Source organism: Saccopteryx bilineata, chromosome 2 (genome assembly GCF_036850765.1).
Source record: "Saccopteryx bilineata isolate mSacBil1 chromosome 2, mSacBil1_pri_phased_curated, whole genome shotgun sequence".
NCBI classification, from domain to species: domain Eukaryota; kingdom Metazoa; phylum Chordata; class Mammalia; order Chiroptera; family Emballonuridae; genus Saccopteryx; species Saccopteryx bilineata.
In genome coordinates, this window is record NC_089491.1 from 7,204,638 (window position 1) to 7,222,786 (window position 18,149).

General features: G+C 50.0%; 1 protein-coding gene across 5 annotated transcripts in view; it reads left to right on the forward strand.

The window, feature by feature from the left end:
- KYAT1 (kynurenine aminotransferase 1) overlaps nucleotides 1-18,149 on the forward strand; it is a 30,341-nt gene that overhangs the window by 4,346 nt on the left and 7,846 nt on the right. Inside the window, exons 1-4 of one of the 5 annotated variants that reach the window (XM_066256018.1) lie at nucleotides 3,155-3,271; nucleotides 3,512-3,545; nucleotides 5,015-5,096; nucleotides 17,412-17,470. In XM_066256018.1, the coding sequence (XP_066112115.1) occupies nucleotides 17,418-17,470 (53 nt within the window). In that variant the 5' untranslated portion in view covers nucleotides 3,155-3,271; nucleotides 3,512-3,545; nucleotides 5,015-5,096; nucleotides 17,412-17,417. Of the gene's footprint in view, nucleotides 1-3,138; nucleotides 3,272-3,511; nucleotides 3,546-5,014; nucleotides 5,097-10,829; nucleotides 11,042-17,411; nucleotides 17,471-18,149 lie in introns of those variants that run through there. The other 4 variants (XM_066256016.1, XM_066256014.1, XM_066256013.1 and 1 more) reach the window with 4 other exon arrangements.

Below are 18,149 nucleotides of genomic sequence, written 5' to 3' on the forward strand. Positions count from 1 at the left end.
GGTGAGCCTTGCTCAAACCAGATGAGCCTGCACTCAAGCTGGCGACCTCGGGGTCTTGAACCCGGGTCCTCTGCATCCCAGTCTGACGCTCTATCCACTGCGCCACCACCCGGTCAGGCCACCAAACACTTTTAGACCCCCCATTCCCACTCTCCCCCTACCCCCGGCAAAAAAACAAACAAACCAGGATTCATTATTTGACAAGAGATTTTGTTATTCTGCTCGATTTACTGATTTTTATGGAAAACCTTATAGGTTTAAATATTAACCGTGCATTGTTATTACAGGCTATTGTGACCAAGATCTGTGCTAAATGCTTTCTGTGGATGATTGCATTGTTACTGTCCCTGTGCCACAGATAAGGAGGCTGAGCTTAGAGAGGAGCAAGGTCCTGTCACTAGTCTCACCGGAGCTGGGATTGTTTTGCCCAACTCCAAGTCAGAGTCGAAGCTCCCATCTCTGTGATTGTTTGAGTAGATTGTTGAGACTGGCCTTCCAGGCTGGCCACGGTACCCTCCCCAGGCCCCTTCTCCAGAGGTGCCATGATTGGTATTTTCTCAGTAACGGGGAAGCCCCTGGCATTTTGAGCCCAGGAACACAATGTGTCCTTCTAGGCACTGGATAGATTGGGCCAGTATGGAACTGACATCCCAAATACCCGGTGTGCTGCTGTTGAGAAATGCTAAAACCAAACATCTCATTGCATGGAGTTGGTTAGGTGATGTGGGGCTAACCTGCAAAGCCAGAAGCTTCTTGCCTGTCCTTTCAAGCTGCCGTGCAGAAAGGAAGCTGGACAAGGCACGGCTCCTGTCCCCGAGGGCTGATGGTCTGCAGGCACGGGAGCAGACAGAGGCAGCTCCTGCAAGAGGGATTTTTGGGGAAAGAGTTTGAACTTTGGAAACAGGCAGCCCAGGGTTTGAACCCCATCTCAGGCTCTCACTGTTGAGTGAGCTTTGTTCTCCTCTGGGGGATAATGGAGGTACTAATGCCTTCCCAGTAGACTGTTGTGAAGATTAGAGTTTAGCACAGAAGTCAGGCGTATGGTGGGTACTCTGTGAGTTCAGAAAAGTTCCCAGGTGGACGAAGACTTCAGAGAGGAGGCAGAGTTGGGGCTAGGCCCCGCCAGGGGGGATCGATTGCAGAGTATGCTAGGCAGGGGTACAGCTTTAGCAAGGGTGGGCGACGTCTATTCAAAAGCAAAAAATTTATGTATTTGGAAGAGGAGAGAACGTGGAAACTGCAAAGTCTGGATTCAGGCCTGCTCCAAAGGCGAGGCTGAGAAGCCTTTACACTTTATCTGGTGTCCATGCAGGCCGCTTGGCAAGGCCCATCTGAGGGGAGGGAAGCTCACATCAGCGCATTGATCACTGAGGCATTTCCCTAGGGGTCATTCTCCTGTTGGTCACCAGACCTGGTGCCTTCTGGCCAAGAAGGTGGACACCTGCTCAGGCTGCTAGAGGCATGTGCTGGGGGAGGACACTGGCCGCTGGCCACCAGCCCCTGTGGCCTGGCAGCAAGGACACCTGGGCTCTCAGATGCCTGGGAAGCTGACTGAGAAGGGGTCCTGAGGGTCACTTGTCGCCGTCCAGGCAGCTTGGCCTCCTGAGCCACCTGCATTGTCGCACTTCTCCACAGACTGTTGTTGAAGTAGTAATAATGATGATGACATTTGTGGAACAGTGACTGCTGGGCACCACGCTGATTGATTTCATATGTGATCTTGTTGACTTCTCGCTACAACCCTGTGACGCAGGTAGTATCATTATTCTCATTTCAGAAATTAGTCTCTGGCCCTGGTTGGTTGGCTCAGTGGTAGAGCGTCGGCCTGGCGTGCAGGAGTCCCAGGTTCAATTCCCGGCCAGGGTACACAGGAGAAGCGCCCATCTGCTTCTCCACCCCTCCCCCTCTCCTTTCTCTCTGTCTCTCTCTTCCCCTCCTGCAGCCAAGGCTCCACTGGAGCAAAGTTGGCCCGGGCGCTGGGGGTGGCTCTATGGCCTCTGCCCCAGGCGCTAGAGTGGCCCTGGTTGCAACAGAGCAATGCCCCAGATGGGCAGAGCATCGCCCCCTGGTGGGCATGCCAGGTGGATCCCAGTCGGGTGCATGCGGGAATCTGTCTGACTGCCTCCCCATTTCCAGCTTCAGAAAAATACAAAAAAAATTAAAATAAAAATAAATAAAAACAACAACAAAAAAAATTAGTCTCTGAAAGAGTTTGTAATTTGCCAAAAGTCACACTAGTAAATGGGTTCAGCCTAATTTCGTTTCCAGATCTTCAGAGCCTTGTTAAAAAAATAAATAAAAAATCAAACTGTATAGAAGTTTATGACTCCAGCCCCACAGAATGTCATGGTTAGTAATGTAGTGGTGTCCCGAACACCTCCTTATGCACAGATGTATACGTCATCAAGCAGCCCTTGCTCTGCACAGTTCTGATGTAGGCAAGTTTCAGGCACCACCATTTAAAATAAATTTGAACTTTAATTTTTTTTTTCTTTCTGAATTTTAATTTTTAATTAAAAAGTTATTATCTTTTTTTTTTTTGCATCAAATGACACCAGACCCTCAATAACTTGGCTTGAACTTCAGCTGCCATGTTCTACTAACCATGAGTACTTGCATGAAGTGTGAATTATGCTGCTTGTTCTTTGGTCCACAAATCGCCATGGCGCAGACGTGCTTAATGATTTGGTGACTGATCACGGCACTTCTTTCAAAGCCTGTCATTGATTGGTCACCATGCCTGTCATTCAGTTCGTGTCCAGACGGCAAAGCATGTGGCTGCATTGCCACCTGTCTCCCAGAGATAAAACCCAGGTGGACATTCTACAGAAAGAGATCATCCACGGAGGGGCATTGGCCACCAAAGATGAATGTGCCCCACAGAAAGGCAGGGGGGTAACCCAGAGGGAAATGGGACTCCAGCGTGAAAGGAGGGCTAAAATAAATAGCCGACTCCTGTTGGAACATGGGCACTGAGCTGTTCCCTGTTCCAGAAATTCTCGACCAGAGAAACGTGGTGCAGGCAGATCTATCAACATCGGTGACGACAGTGGTCCTGGCCCAAAGAATAAAGTGTACAAATCAGTGGCATTCTAGTGTATTCACAGTGTTGTGCAACCACCTCTCTAGTTTCAAAACTCTTTCGTTACCCCAGAAAAACAACCCATACTTGTTAAATAAGCATCCCCCAGTCCTCCCTTCCATTGCCTTATAGCTGCTAATCTGCTGTCCGACTCTATGGAATTGCCTCTTCCGAATGTGTCCTAGGAAGGTAATCACACAATTCGTGACCTTTTGTGTCTGGCGTCTGTTTTTGAAGTTCAGCGTGGATGGGAGCATGTTGCTCTTTATGGCTGAATAAACATTGCATCGTATGGCTGTCCTACAGTTCGCTCATTCATCTATTGAAGGACATCTGAGTTACTTTTACCTTTTCACTATTATGAATGACGCTGCTATTAACATTTGTGTGCAAGTTTCTGTGTGAACCTATGTTTTCATTTCTTTTCAGTATATCCCTAGGAGTGGAATGGCGAAGTCATAAGGTAAATTCAGTGTTTGGACTTCATAAAAACTAAAAACTTTTGTGCATCAAAGGACATTATTGAGAATGTAATCAAGGCCTTTGATTTGTTTTGAGTTACTTTTTGGAGATGGATTGCGGTATAGAGGTCTAACTTCATTCTTGGTGTCCGGGCACCATTTGTTGAAGAGGTTAATTTTTTCCTCCTTTGAATGGTCTTGGCACCCTCGTGAAAAATCAATTGGCCAGAGGTGTCTGGGTTTATTTCTAGATTCTCAATTTTATTCCATTGGTCTATATGTCTAGCCTTATGCCAGTGCCATACTGTTTTGATAACTAGCTTTGTAGTAAGTTTTGAAATTAACATGCATTTTTTATGTAACTTGAATATCTCTTCATGCTAGGGGCAATCTCATTTCTTTTCATGGCTTCCCAATATTCCATTGTGTGGGTAAATCATAATAAGGTTCAACATCTTTTCAAATTGATTATTTTCTTTTTGTGCGAATTTATATCTTTTGTGTACTTTTTTAACCCTATTGAGATTTGGTCTCTTGATTTGTACAAATCTCTTATTTGTTAAGGACTAAGATGGCCTGGATACTTGCTTATCTCCTTAGATTGTGCACGCCTCGAAGGAAAGGGTGGTGGTGTGTCCTATTTATCCTTTCCTACCCGGTGGCTAGCACAGTGCCTAGCACCTAAAGGAAGCTTAATAAATATTTGCCAAAGTGATGTAGAGGTGTGCACCTACTATGCGGCAGGCCCTGAGCCAGGTGTTGATGACAAAAAGATGGAGTTCACAGACTGGTGGGAGTGACACGTTCATTCTTTCATTCATTCAACAAAAGTTTATTGAGCAGCTTACTCTGTGCCAGGTACAAAATGGCCATTGGGAGAGCCAGCCTGCCGGGATGAGAAGAGTGTCAGGATTGTGACTGAGGTGACCCGGTCCCAGTGGAATCGGTTTTCCTCCCTGTCATCAGTACCACTATCCATAAGACGTTAGTGACTGGACCAGATCCTCTCGTTTCCCAGTGAGCCCCCATCGGTCTGTGTTTCTCTGGCTCTTTCTGGAAGTGGGAGTCAGTGGCCCATGGAGCTGTCATGTCACCGCTTAGAGCCTCCCCTTGTCCCACGGTGGCACTGAGTACAGGCTTCGAGGTCAGTCTTAAGTTCAGATTCCAACTCTGCTATTTGCTAGCTGTGGCCTTGGGTGTGTGACTTAGCCCTCTGATGGAACCTTTCTGTAGGATTAAAAGAGATGGAACAACGCTGGCCAGATATCTCGGTTGGTCAGAGCATCATCCCAATGCGCAGAGGTTGCCGGTTCAGTCCCCGGCAATGTTTCTGTCTATCTGTCTCCCTTTCTCTCTCAAATCAAGAAATAAAGTTTTTAAAAAAGTGACGGGACTTACCTGTAAGGTGCATGGCAGTCTGCCTGGCGCAGAAAAAGTGTACAGTAAATAAAAGGCCATTGTCGTTACTTAGAACAGACCACAGGGCTGTAGAGAACTTGGCCAGGGAAGACCTGCTTCTTGGAGGACTGAGACTGAGGCACCAGGAGTTGGAGGTAGGTGTGGCCTGGGAAAGGCTGCCCGCCATGTTCCCCAGGTGAGAGCTCCCAGGTGCCAAAGAATGAGGGTCCCTGGTTCAGCCCCAGTCAGTGGGAGAACGCTGGACTGAGAGGCCAGCTGTCCTGCTTCAAGGTGGGTCTGGACCAGCACACTCGGGCGAACTAGCCCAAGGGTGGCTTTCTCTGCCTGCCCCCTGCTGGCAGTTTCAGGAACTACAGCCCACAAAAACAAGTCCTTGCCTATAAATGCCAGAGTCAAGGATCTGGCGGTGTTGCTGGAGGAGGGCAGCCCACGTGGCCACCTTTGCCCTTCCTGCCCTTTGCTGGGAATCCCAATGGTTTCTTCCTCCCCTTCAAATTCCTGGAAACTGCCCCCGCTACACCCGCATATTCACAGACAGATGTTTGCACATGCCCAAGTGCAAACGCTCATATTTGCACATGAAGTCACAACAACACGTGGTACCCATGGTCAAGGTCTTGGACCTGACCAGTGGCGGCAGAGTGGATAGTGTCAGCCTGGGATGTTGAGGTCCTAGATTCGGAACCCCAAGGTTGCTGGCTTGAGCACGGACTCATCCGGCTTGAGTGTAGGATCATAGACATGATCCCATGGTCGCTGGCTTAAAGCCCAAGGTCTTTGGCTTGAGCCCAAAGGTCGCTGGCTTGTGCAAGGGGTCACTCACTGGCTTGACTTAAGCAGTCAATCTCCTTGTCAAGGCACGTGTGAGAAGCAATCGGTGAACAACTAAAGTGCCGCAACTACAAGTTGATGATTATCTCTTTCCCTCCCTGTCTCTCTAAAAAAAAAAAAAAAAAAAAAGACTTTCTTGGCCCCTTTCTCCATTAAAAAATAGGTAAAAATTTTTTTAAAAAAATAGGTAAAAAAATTATATTTTACAACTGTGTTGGTATATAAATTCATTCAGGCTGAATTCATTATTATATATTCATTATTATTATTATATTCTCTCTTTTTTCTTATTTTTAAAGTAAGTTAAGATTAAAACATTTTTATGGGCGCCTCTAAGTATGGTGGGCCCTTGGCACTATGCCTTCTGAGAAAATCTGGTGGAGAAATCAGCGCTGCCTGCAAGCATGAGTGTGTTCACACACGTCTAGCCCCACGTGCTGTGTTACATTAATTCAATGAGTACTCAGAAAGTGCCCACTCTATTATTAATATCAGTCGTTTCCTGGGTACCTTTCTGTGCCAGGCACTAAGTGAAGTGCTTTCCATGGATTATATTATTTCTCTTCTATAGATGGGAGGGGACTGACATTTGAAGAGGTGAAGTGACTTGCCTCTGATCAGATAGCCAATGTCTGCACAACACCAAAGGCTGTGTCCTGATCACCGACCCCCCGGGTCTGCTTAGATCTGGTCCTGGGGCACGGGGTGCCAAAAGTTCAGTGTAATGCTCACTGCTGTGTGCACAGACTGACCTCGGTACACACACCACCCCTGCCCTGGCAGTGTCCGGCAGCAAAAGCCCGACCCTGGTTCCCACCCTGTCTCGGGGCAGTGAGACTGGTCAAGCACATCCTTAGGCCATCCTTGTCTTCTATGGCCCCAAGAGCTGGCAGTGCCCAAAGAGCGTGAGAGGCTGAGGTTGTGGCAGAGGAGGGGGGAGGGCCACGAGCTGGGATCTTGTCCAGGTGAGTGTGTGTCTGCCTTGTGCGGGCACTGGGTGGTGCAGACCCTCCTCTGACCTCTAGGAGCTCAATGTGAAGATCAGTTATTTTATCGTTTTTACCAGTGTCCTTGCTCACTAACATGGGTGAGAATCTAGGGCTGTTGAGAGGATCTGATGATGTATGTACAGTCCTTAACGTCAGTGCCTGCTGCAGAGTGAGGGTAAATTAGAGCTGAGTGTACTCACGTTACTCCTACCCCTGCAACCCAGAGAGATGATAAAGGTGTGACTGAGGACAGAGGAGGTATAGTTGCTTTGGAGAAAGGACAGAATGGGTAGACGTGGAGTGAAGTGGGTGAGGGTGTCAGAGAGGGTCGGCCTACTGGGCATCTGCAGATTTTGAACCAGGGGTTTACGAGGCAGCAGAGGAGATCCTTGTTGGATTGAGTGTTTCTGAAGGAGTCAGCAGGACATCAGGCCCAGGACAGGAGCAGCAACCCCTGCATTCTCCTAGCCTAAGGGAGCCAGCCACCCCTGTTTGTCCAGCATGGTCCCTGTGTTTTGTTTTGTTTTGTTTTTTGTGACAGATATAAAGAGAGACAGAGAGGAACAGATGGAGACAGACAGACCAGAAGGGAGAGAGATGAGAAGCATCAATTCTTCATTGCGTCACCTTAGTTGTTCATTGATTGATTTCTCATATGTGCCTTGACTGTGGGCTACAACAGACCGAGTGACCCCTTGCTTGAAACAGCGACCTTGGGCTCAAGCTGGTGAGCCTTGCTCAAACTAGATGAGCCTGCGCTCAAGCCCCGAGGCGACCTCGGGGTTTTGAACCTGGGTCCACAGCATCCCAGTCCGTTGCTCTATCCACTGCACCACCATCTGGTCAGGCTGGTCCCTTTTTTAGTACTGTAAATCCCATATCCCGAGGAAGCCCTCTTCTGGGCAAGCAAGCCAGTTGGTCCCCCATGCAGCGGGCTCAGGGCACTGACTGTGGCCAGCACTGGGCTCAGACCTGGCCTTGGGCTTTGAGTCCCCTGGCTGAGTGAGGCTCAAGCACCCCAACACCACCTTCTGACATGACACACTGTGGAATGTCCCTCCTTAGGTGACCATCGCACTACCCTTTGCTGCTCCAAGCTCTGAGGCGTAGCCACAGGGACATCCCCGGGTACTGACTCGATTCTGAGAAATGAGAGAGTGAACTCCAGCCAGAGTAACTGCTTAGTTCCTGGAATCTTCCTCGCTCCCTCCCACTCCAGGGGCCTTTGTACCGTTCTGTCCACCTGACCTGCTCTCCCCTCCTGGACCGAGCATCAAGGCCGCCTTCTCCGGGGCTGAGCAGGTGCTCACAGCGCCCTCTAGAGCAGGCCCCTGACCTTAAATGCAACTTCTTTTTCAGGGCTTGGGCCTGATGCCCTTGGTGGAAAGAGGAAAGAAGGCTGGAAGGGAACATCTGCCTGCAGTGCAGTTCTCAGAAGTTCAGCAAAGCCAGCTGGAGTCCTTGAGAGTGTGTCTCCCAGCCACAGCCGGCCTCGCTGTCCTTCGGCCACTGGCTGGGAGCAGCGTGGAGGCTTAGCCTCAGCCTGAGGGCACAGCTGTCCCCTCAGTCAGGCCCCTGGCATCAGAGAGACACATTCATAAGGCCACCACAAGAGCACTGCCTTTTTTTTTTTTTTTTAACCATAGCAATTTTTAAAAACAGCTTTATTGAGCTATAATAATGCATGCACCATATAATCCAGCCATTTAAAGTGTACTGCTTGGTGGTTTTCGGTGTTATTCATACTTGCGCAGTCCTGACCACAAACTAATTTTAAAACGTTTTCATTGGGCAAAAAGATACCCCAGACCCATTAGCAGTCATTCCTCATTCCCACCCCCACTGAGCCTCTCTCTGTCTCTACACCTTTGTGTGTTTCACGTAAATGGAATCATATCATTTGTACTCTTGTGACTGGCTTCTCTCACTTAGCACAATGTTTCAAGGCCTATCTGTGTTGTAGCGTGTACACCATTCCCTCTTACGGTTGGTTGATATTGATTTACCACATTTTATTCATCTATTGATGTCCATCAGTTGATGAGCATTTAGGTTGTGTCCACTTTTTCTGGCCATTGTGAATAATGCTGCTTTCAGATAGTCACGTGCAGGTTTTTGTGTGGATATGTTTTGTTTTTTGATGTGTTTTTCTTTCTCTTGGGCAGATACTTAGGATAGGGATTGCTGACTCCAGTGGGAGCTCTGTGTTCACGTTTTGAGGAACTTCTAGAGTGTTTTTCATTTTCTACTCCTAGAAGCAGGTATACAAGCATTCTGATAGCTCAGCACCTTCAAAACACTCTTAATTATTCATCTTCTCTGTTATAGCAGCCATCCTAGAGGGTGTGTGGCCATGTCTTAATGTGACGTTTCCCTAATGACGAATGATGTTGAGCATATTTTTATATGCTTATTAGCCGTTCCTATATCTTTGAAGAAGTTCAAATTTATGACTTGCAAATATTTTCTTCCACACCATGGGTTGTCTTTTCACTTTCTCGATGGTATCCTTTGAGGCACAAAAGTTTTTAATTGCGACATCCAATTTATCTCTTCTTTCTGTGTTGCTTGTACTTTTGGTGTTGGATATAAGAGATTATCTTCTAACTTAAGGTCACAAAGACTTACTCCTTCCTGTTTTCTTTCTTTTTTAAAAGATTTTATTTATTTATTTGAGAGAGAGAGAGAAGAGGTGGGGGAGAGGAGTGGGAAGCACCAATTTATAGTTGTTTCTTATATGTGCCTTGACCGGGTTTTGAACCGGCAACCTCAGCATTCCAGGTGATGCTTTATCCACTGCGCCACCACAGGCCAGGCTGCTTCTGTTTTCTTCTAGGAGCTCTATAATTTTAGCTCTTACATTTAGATCTCTGATTCACTTTAGGTTAATTTTTGTGTATGATGTGAGGTAACGTACACTTGAGCACATGGCTACCCAGTTGTCCCGGCATGGCTTGTGGAAAAGGCAATTCCTTTCTCATTGAATTTCCATGGCACCCTTGTCAAATAGCAACTGACCGTGAACGTGAGCGTTTATTTCTGGACCCCCAGTTTTATCCCATTGGTTTATGTCCATCCCTGTGCCAGCACCACATTTTCTTGGTTCTTGTAGCTTTTTCAGTAAGTATGTGCAATGAGTCCTCCAATGTCATTCTTCTTCAAGGCATTCATTCGCCTTCTAAATTTTTTTTATTAATTGATTCTATTTATTTTTTAAGATTTTATTTATTGATTTTTAGAGAGAGGAGAGAGACAGACAGAGAGAAAAAGGGGATAAGGAGAAAGGGAAACATCAACTCATAGCAGTCGCTTCCATATCTGCCTTTTCAGGCAAGCCCAAGGCTTCCAACTGGCAACCTCAGCATTCCGGGCCAGATGCTTTATCCACTGCGCCACCACAGGCCAGGCTATTAATTGATTTTAGAGAGAGAGAGAGGAAGTGGGAGAGAGAGAAACATGGATTTGTTGTTCCACTTATTTATGCATTCGTTGGTTGATTCTTAAACGTGCCCTAACCCGCAACCTTGGTATATCGGGACGATGCTCTAATAAATCAAGCCACCTGGCAGGGCAAGACATTCACCTTTTGAATTTATGTCTGTTAAGTCTCTTTTAATTTCTAATGCCCCAGACTTTTATTCCCCTTGTATTTAATTTGTTGAAGAAACAGGCTCATTTGCTCTGTAGAGGTCCCATCAGTCTGAACCCGTTGGTTGCATCTCTGTGGCTCATTGGACATGTTCTCCTGATCCCTGTATTTTAGTGGTCCAGAGGCCTTACTTGGTTTAGATTTGGTTTTAGCACAAGAATAGTATGCAGGTAGTATGTGTGCTTCCAGAGTCAGAACGTAATGGAGGGTTGACTCTGATGGTAGGGGCTACTCACGATCTGCACCTGGACCAGTTACATTTTTAAATGGTCATCTGGTCACTGGGGTGGGGAAGGGGTCACAGGGTGGTGTGAGGACTGCAGGATAAGCCTGCAGCAAAGCACTTAAGCCTGGTGGCCTCCATCAATATGAGCCCTGATTGCTGTTATTGTTACTAGAACCGTGTGTGTGGCACTGAAGTCCTGGGCTCAGAGCCGTTTTCTGGCCAGGGTGTCTGCTCCCTTCTTCTCTGCCCCCAGAGGAGAAGTCGTCAGTGCCCAAGGCTCTAGGAGGCATGTTCAGGAATTCAGCAGCCACCTGTTTGCACCTGGTGGGGCCCCTCCAGAGAACGAAGGCTGGAGCTTCACTGAGTCGGTGCTTGCACCAGACTGTAAGTGCACTGTGCCGCCTGCCTGCATGACCCAGGGTCCCTGGGATCTACCTTGGTCCTGGCTTCAAACCTGCGCATGAGCCTCTTTCAGGAAGCCTTCCCTGACTGCACCCTGAATGTGGGTCCCTCCCTCGCCTTTGCCTCTAATCTAGAATGTGTAGCTCTGCATCTGCATGGTGGTTTGGTAGCGCTGCCTTCCCACCCCCCTCTCTGCCCAGCCCATGCTTGGTACACAGGCAGGGCTCAGTCATGCTTACTGATGAATACATTATGCATAAGTCCAAGAACAGGCTGCTGCCTCACTTACCCAGGTTACTCCTTTCAGCACCCTACGTTTCTGTGGTTCCCCCATTATTTTTATCTCCTTTCTTTTTTATTTATTTATTTTATTTTTTTATTTTCCTGAAGCTAGAAACGGGGAGAGACAGTCAGACAGACTCCCGCATGTGCCTGACCGGGATCCACCCAGCACACCCACCAGAGGGCGATGCTCTGCCCCTCCAGGGTGTCGCTCTGTTGTGACCAGAGCCTGGGGCAGAGGCCAAGGAGCCATCCCCAGCGCCCGGGCCATCGTTGCTCCAATGGAGCCTCGGCTGCGGGAGGGGAAGAGAGAGACAGAGAGGAAGGAGAGGGGGAGGGGTGGAGAAGCAGATGGGCGCTTCTCCTGTGTGCCCTGGCCGGAAATCGAACCCGGGACTTCTGCACGCCAGGCTGACGCTCTACCACTGAGCCAACCGGCCAGGCCCTCTATCTCCTTTCTAAATTTGTTCACCTCCTTGTTCCTCTCTGTGTCCTGTACGCCGTGACTCTTTCCCACTCAACCCTCCTCATATTTACCCCACTCCAACTTCTCTTGCCCCCCACTGCTCCAGATTCACATTTTGTTTCTTTTTTGTGTGCTGAAACCCGGGATCGAATCAGATTCACTTTTTTAATATGATGCATCTCCAGTTCGAAATGATGCCCTCAACTGTGAGATTCGTTATTGTTTGGACTAGTAAAGGGGAAAATGCTGATTGAACTCGAGCTGTAGATGTAAGACATCCAAATTTAGAGAAGGTGCAGTGTAAAAAAAGCACATATCGGAACCCATTGAACATGGTATGATCTCCATATAAAAAATTTGGAAACAGGCCCTGGCCAGTTGGCTCAGCGGTAGAGCGTCGGCCTGGCGTGCGGGGGACCCGGGTTCAATTTCCGGCCAGGGCACATAGGAGAGGCGTCCATTTGCTTCTCTACCCCCCCCTCCTTCCTCTCTGTCTCTCTCTTCTCCTCCCGCAACCAGGGCTCCATTGGAGCAAAGATGCCCGGGCGCTGGGGATGGCTCCTTGGCCTCTGCCCCAGGCACTAGAGTGGCTCTGGTCGCAACAGAGCGACGCCCCGGAGGGGCAGAGCATCGCCCCCTGGTGGGCAGAGCTTAGCCCCTGGTGGGCGTGCCAGGTGGATCCCGGTCGGGTGCATGCGGGAGTCTGTCTGACTGTCTCTCCCCATTTCCAGCTTCAGAGAAATAAAAAAAAAAACCCAAAAAACAAACAAACTTGGAAACAGAGAAGACACACGTGAAATTAGATCACCTATAATGCTGCCATTCGGAGAACCTTTGTTAACATTTTGATATACTTCCTTACAAACTTTTTTCTATTTGTATATGGTCATAGAAAAAAAATGTATATACTGTATATACAAATATATGCTAGGATACGTTTTTTACAAGAAATGATAGATTACATATTATTTTGTAGCCTGTTTTACTGATACCAGTATGTTGGGCGATTTTGTGTGTTTTTTAAATTATTATTTATTTATTTATTTATTTTTTCATTTTTCTGAAGCTGGAAACAGGGAGAGACAGTCAGACAGACTCCCGCATGCGCCCGACCAGGATCCACCCGGCACGCCCACCATAGGGCAATGCTCTGCCCACCAGGGGGCGATGCTCTGCCCATCCTGGGCGTCTCCATGTTGCGACCAGAGCCACTCTAGCGCCTGAGGCAGAGGCCACAGAGCCATCCCCAGCGCCCGGGCCATCTCTGCCCCAATGGAGCCTTGGCTGCGGGAGGGGAAGAGAGAGACAGAGAGGAAGGCGCGGTGGAGGGGTGGAGAAGCAAATAGGCGCTTCTCCTGTGTGCCCTGGCCGGGAATCGAACCCGGGTCCTCCGCACACTAGGCCGACGCTCTACCGCTGAGCCAACCGGCCAGGGCTTAAATTATTTTTATTTATTTATTCATTTTAGAGGAGAGAGAGAGAGAGAGAGAGAGAGAGAGAGAGAGAGAGAAGGGGGGAGGAGCAGGAAGCATCAACTCCCATATGTGCCTTAACCAGGCAAGCCCAGGTTTTGAACTGGCGACCTCAGTGTTCCAGGTCTACGCTTGATCCACTGCGGCACCACAGGTCAGGCTGTTTTTTTTTTGTTTTTTTTTTTACAGAGACAGAGAGAGAGTCAGAGAGAGGGATAGATAGGGGCAGACAGACAGGAACGGAGAGAGATGAGAAGCATCAATCATTAGTTTTTCATTGCGACACCTTAGTTGTTCATTGATTGCTTTCTCATATGTGCCTTGACCGTGGGGCTACAGCAGACCGAGTAACCCCTTGCTTGAGCTAGCGACCTTGGGTCCAAGCTGGTGAGCTTTGCTCAAGCCAGATGAGCCTGCATTCAAGCTGGTGACCTCAGGGTCTCGACCTGAGTTCCCTGCATCCCAGTCCAACGCTCTATCCACTGTGCCACCGCTTGGTCAAGCAGTATGTTGTATTGGTGGAAAAAAAAAATTTTTTTTTTTTTTCATTTTTCTGAAGCTGGAAACGGGGAGAGACAGTCAGACAGACTCCCGCATGCGCCCGACCGGGATCCACCCGGCACGCCCACCAGGGGCGACGCTCTGCCCATCCTGGGCGTCGCCATATTGCAACCAGAGCCACTCTAGCGCCTGAGGCAGAGGCCACAGAGCCATCCCCAGCGCCCGGGCCATCTCTGCTCCAATGGAGCCTTGGCTGCGGGACGGGAAGAGAGAGACAGAGAGGAAAGTGCGGCGGAGGGGTGGAGAAGCAAATGGGCGCTTCTCCTGTGTGCCCTGGCCGGGAATTGAACCCCGGTCTTCCGCACGCTAGGCCGACGCTCTACCGCTGAGCCAACCGGCCAGGGCGAAAAAAATTTTTTTAAGTGAGAGGAAGGGAGTTAGTAGTATAGACTCCTGCATGTGCCCCAATTGGGACTCACCTGGCAACCCCTGTCTGGGGCCAATGCTCAAGTCGACCAAGCTAACCTCAGCACCCAGGGCTGACACTCAAACCAAATAGAACCACTGGCTGCGGAGGAAAAGGGGGAGCAGAGAAGCAGATGGTCAGTTTTCTTGTGTGCTTTGACTGGGAATTGAACCCAGGATGTCCACATGTCAGGCCAACATTTATCCACTGAGCCACTAGACAGGGCCAATATACATTCTTCTAAAACTTGATTTTTCTCCCACTTTTTTTTTTTTTTTCTGAAGCTGGAAATGGGGAGAGACAGTCAGACAGACTCCCGCATGCGCCCGACCGGGATCCACCAGGCACGCCCACCAGGGGGTGATGCTCTGCTCCTCCGGGGCGTCGCTCTGCCGTGACCAGAGCCAGTCTAGCGCCTCTGGGGCAGAGGCCAAGGAGCCATCCCCAGCGCCTGGGCCATCTTTGCTCCAATGGAGCCTTGGCTGCAGGAGGGGAAGAGAGAGACAGAGAGGAAGGAGGGGGGCGGGGGTGGAGAAGCAAATGGGCACTTCTCCTATGTGCCCTGGCCGGGAATTGAACCCGAGTTCCCCGCACGCCAGGCCGACGCTCTACCGGTGAGCCAACCGGCCAGGGCCTCCCACATTTTTTAATCATTAAAAAAACTCTCAAAAACACTTAATTTAGAAAACTTGGAAAATAAAGAAAATATAAGGAAGAAGAAATATCTATTAAACAACCAGCCAACCGAAGAGAATCACTGCTAACTAACATGTTGATGGTAGCATGGTTTTCCTTGGCAGGGATCTCCCTCATTGCACTTTATCAGTCAGCCCATTGTTCCTCATTGTTCCACTTAGTTGTTCCATTTTGTTGTGTACTCATTGATTGCTCCTCGTATGTTCCCTGACTGGGGATCAAACTCGTGACCTCAGTGCCCCAGGACAATGCTTTATCCGGTGAGCCACCTGGCTAGGGCCAAGATCATCCTCATTTTAAACTATTTTGATGTGTCCTGAGTGCCAGGCCTGGTGACAGGTTTCAGGGACAGGGCTGCCTATGTTGGCAAAGCACCCACTAGTGCCAGTCCCCATGCTGGGGTCTCTTCGAATCACTCGTGTTGGCAGGACTCCCAGGCCATGGAAAAACCTGGTCCATATACAGACAGTCCTCGGGGCCCTTGAGGACAGGGCCCATTGCTAGCAACCCTGCTGTTGCTGCTGCCGTGACCAAGGGGCCTGTCTGGCTCCTCCTCTGACCTTGAGCGGGTTCTTGAACCTCTCAGCCTCACGTCTTCATCTTCAGATGGAGACTCCCACAGCCCCTGTGTTGGGAAGCCGCGGGGACGGAGCAGACCGTGAGGAGCAGGCAGGGCCCACTCCTAGCCACAGCACTCCTGGTGCCCGTGCCCGGGGAGAGCATTCGAGGCCTGGAGCTGCCCCTGCCAGCCAGGAGACCCCAGACCTCTGAGGGGCCACGAGGCTGTGCTCCTGTCACACTGATGGGGAGACTGAGGCCAGGACGAGCTGAGTCACCTGTCCAGTGTCACCCAGCCAAGGCAGGCTTGCGACCCAGGTTTGATGGCCCTCGGGCCTGGCCAGTGCCCCCACACCTGTGGCTGAGGGGGAGCTGTCCTGGAAGGAACACTGGGGAGGGAAGCAGTAGCGAGAGGAGGGCCTCTGAGCCCCCCCCCCCAGAACTGAGCAAGTCCACGCAAGTCAGAACATGGCCTTATCTGGGGCAGGCCCGAGTCTGGGTGTATTTGTTGTGTGACCTGGAACGCAGCCCTCCCCATGCCATTTCCTTTTTTTTTTTTTTGTATTTTTCTGAAGCTGGAAACGGGGAGGTAGTCAGACAGACTCCCGCATGCGCCTGACTGGGATCCACCCAGCATGCCCACCAGGGGGCGATGCTCTGCCCATCCGGGGTGTCACTCTGTCGCAACCAGAGCCACTCTAGCGCCTGGGGCAGAGGCCAAGGAGCCATCCCCAGCGCCCGGGCCATCTTTTTTTTTTAAATAATTTTTTATTTATTCATTTTTATTATTAGAGAGAGAGGAAAGAGATAGAGAGAACAGAGGAGGAGCAGGAAGCATCAACTCCCATATGTGCCTTGACCAGGTAAGCCCGGGGTTTCGAACCGGTAACCTCAGGGTTCCAGGTCGACGCTTTACCCACTGCACCACCACAGGTCAGGCCAGATAAGATTTCTTTTTTTTTTTTTTTTTTAGAGACAGAGAGAGGGATAGACAGACGGAACAGAGAGATGAGAAGCATCAATCATTAGTTTTTCGTTGCACGTTGCAAAACCTTAGTTGTTCATTGATTGCTTTCTCACATGTGCCTTGACTGCAGGCCTTCAGCAGATCGAGTAACCCCTTGCTCGAGCCAGTGACCTTGGGCTCAAGCTGGTGAGCTTTTGCTCAAACCAGATGAGCCCGCACTCAAGCTGGTGACCTCAGGGTCTCAAACCTGGGTCTTCCGCATCCCAGTCCAGCGCTCTATCCACTGCACTACCACCTGGTCAGGCATCGGGCCATCTTTTGCTCCAGTGGAGCCTCGGCTGCGGGAGGGGAAGAGAGAGATAGAGAGGAAGGAGAGGGGAAGGGGTGGAGAAGCAGATGGGTGCTTCTCCTGTGTGCCCTGGCCGGGAATCGAACCTGGGACTTCTACACGCCAGGCCGACACTCTACCACTGAACCAACTGGCCAGGGCCCCCATGCTATTTCCTCATCTGTAACGTGGGCCCTGCCAGCCTGTTCCGAGGAGTGGACGGAGGCCTTAGCCAGTCCTCTGGACACTGGAGCTGCTGCTGTCGTTGCTGCTGGGATCCTTCCCCTTCTCCCCATCGCCCCTGCCACCTGCTCCTCCCTCTCTCCCTGTCCCACGTCAGTCTTCAGCCCGACTGTGTCAGGGCTGTGTCTCGGGACACATGGAGCCAGGCAAGTGGCAAATCGAGGCCCGTGGAATGGGCAAGGGCCAGGCACAGTCTGACAGAGGCGGGCGAGGGTGCTGATGGGCACAGGCTGGAACCCTGCTCTCTGGGAGCCCTGATCTTCGCCTCCTCCCTGGGAGCGGACAGGGTGTTGCAGAGACGGATAGCTGCCCGTCTTTCTAGAGGCCCGAGTTGCAGCACCTCTGACCTTCCTTCCATTTGCTCTGTTTCCAGGGCACCATGGCCAAAATGCTGCGGGCTCGGAGGTTGGATGGGATCGAGCACAACCCATGGTGAGCTGCCTGGGCCAGGGAGGGGGCGCGTGTGTCCCCTCGGATGTGGGGGGCGGGACAGGGCTGGTGGCCCCTGGGTCTGCAGAAACATAGTGGTACCCAGGAGGGTCACATTTGCAGCCACAGCCCATGAGAGGCAAGATCTGAAATGGCAGGCTTGGGTTCCAGTCTCAGCTACACCTCACTGGGCAGTGACACTGGGGCCAGTGACACCCGCCTGGAGCTCTAGGTCCCCAGCTGCAAAATGGAGATAATTGTATTTCCCTGGAACGGCCTTGGGAGGATGAGACAAAATACTATATGATAACAATAACCATCACCGGGCACAGGCTGGGGGCTTTCCGAGGCTGTTTCATTTCACACTTAGTACAGAGTCAGACAAGCGGAGCTAAGAAGGTAAGATACAGGCGGCTCTTGGCTGGGTGCTTGCCAAGATTAATTTCTTTTCTTCGCTGACTTGTTCGAAATACGAAAGAGTATGTGCCCCTTGTCACTGGTGACAGGATGGATGCAATAGGGAGATGTGTGAGGTTTCCTGATCTCTGGCCCACACACAACATCGGCCTGGGGCATAGCAACACCTCTATACTTGAAAAAAAAATTCATCGGCTGTTTATACAAAACATGGGACAATTATTTTTTTTTTTTTTTTTTTTTTTTTTTTTTTTTCCCAGAGGCA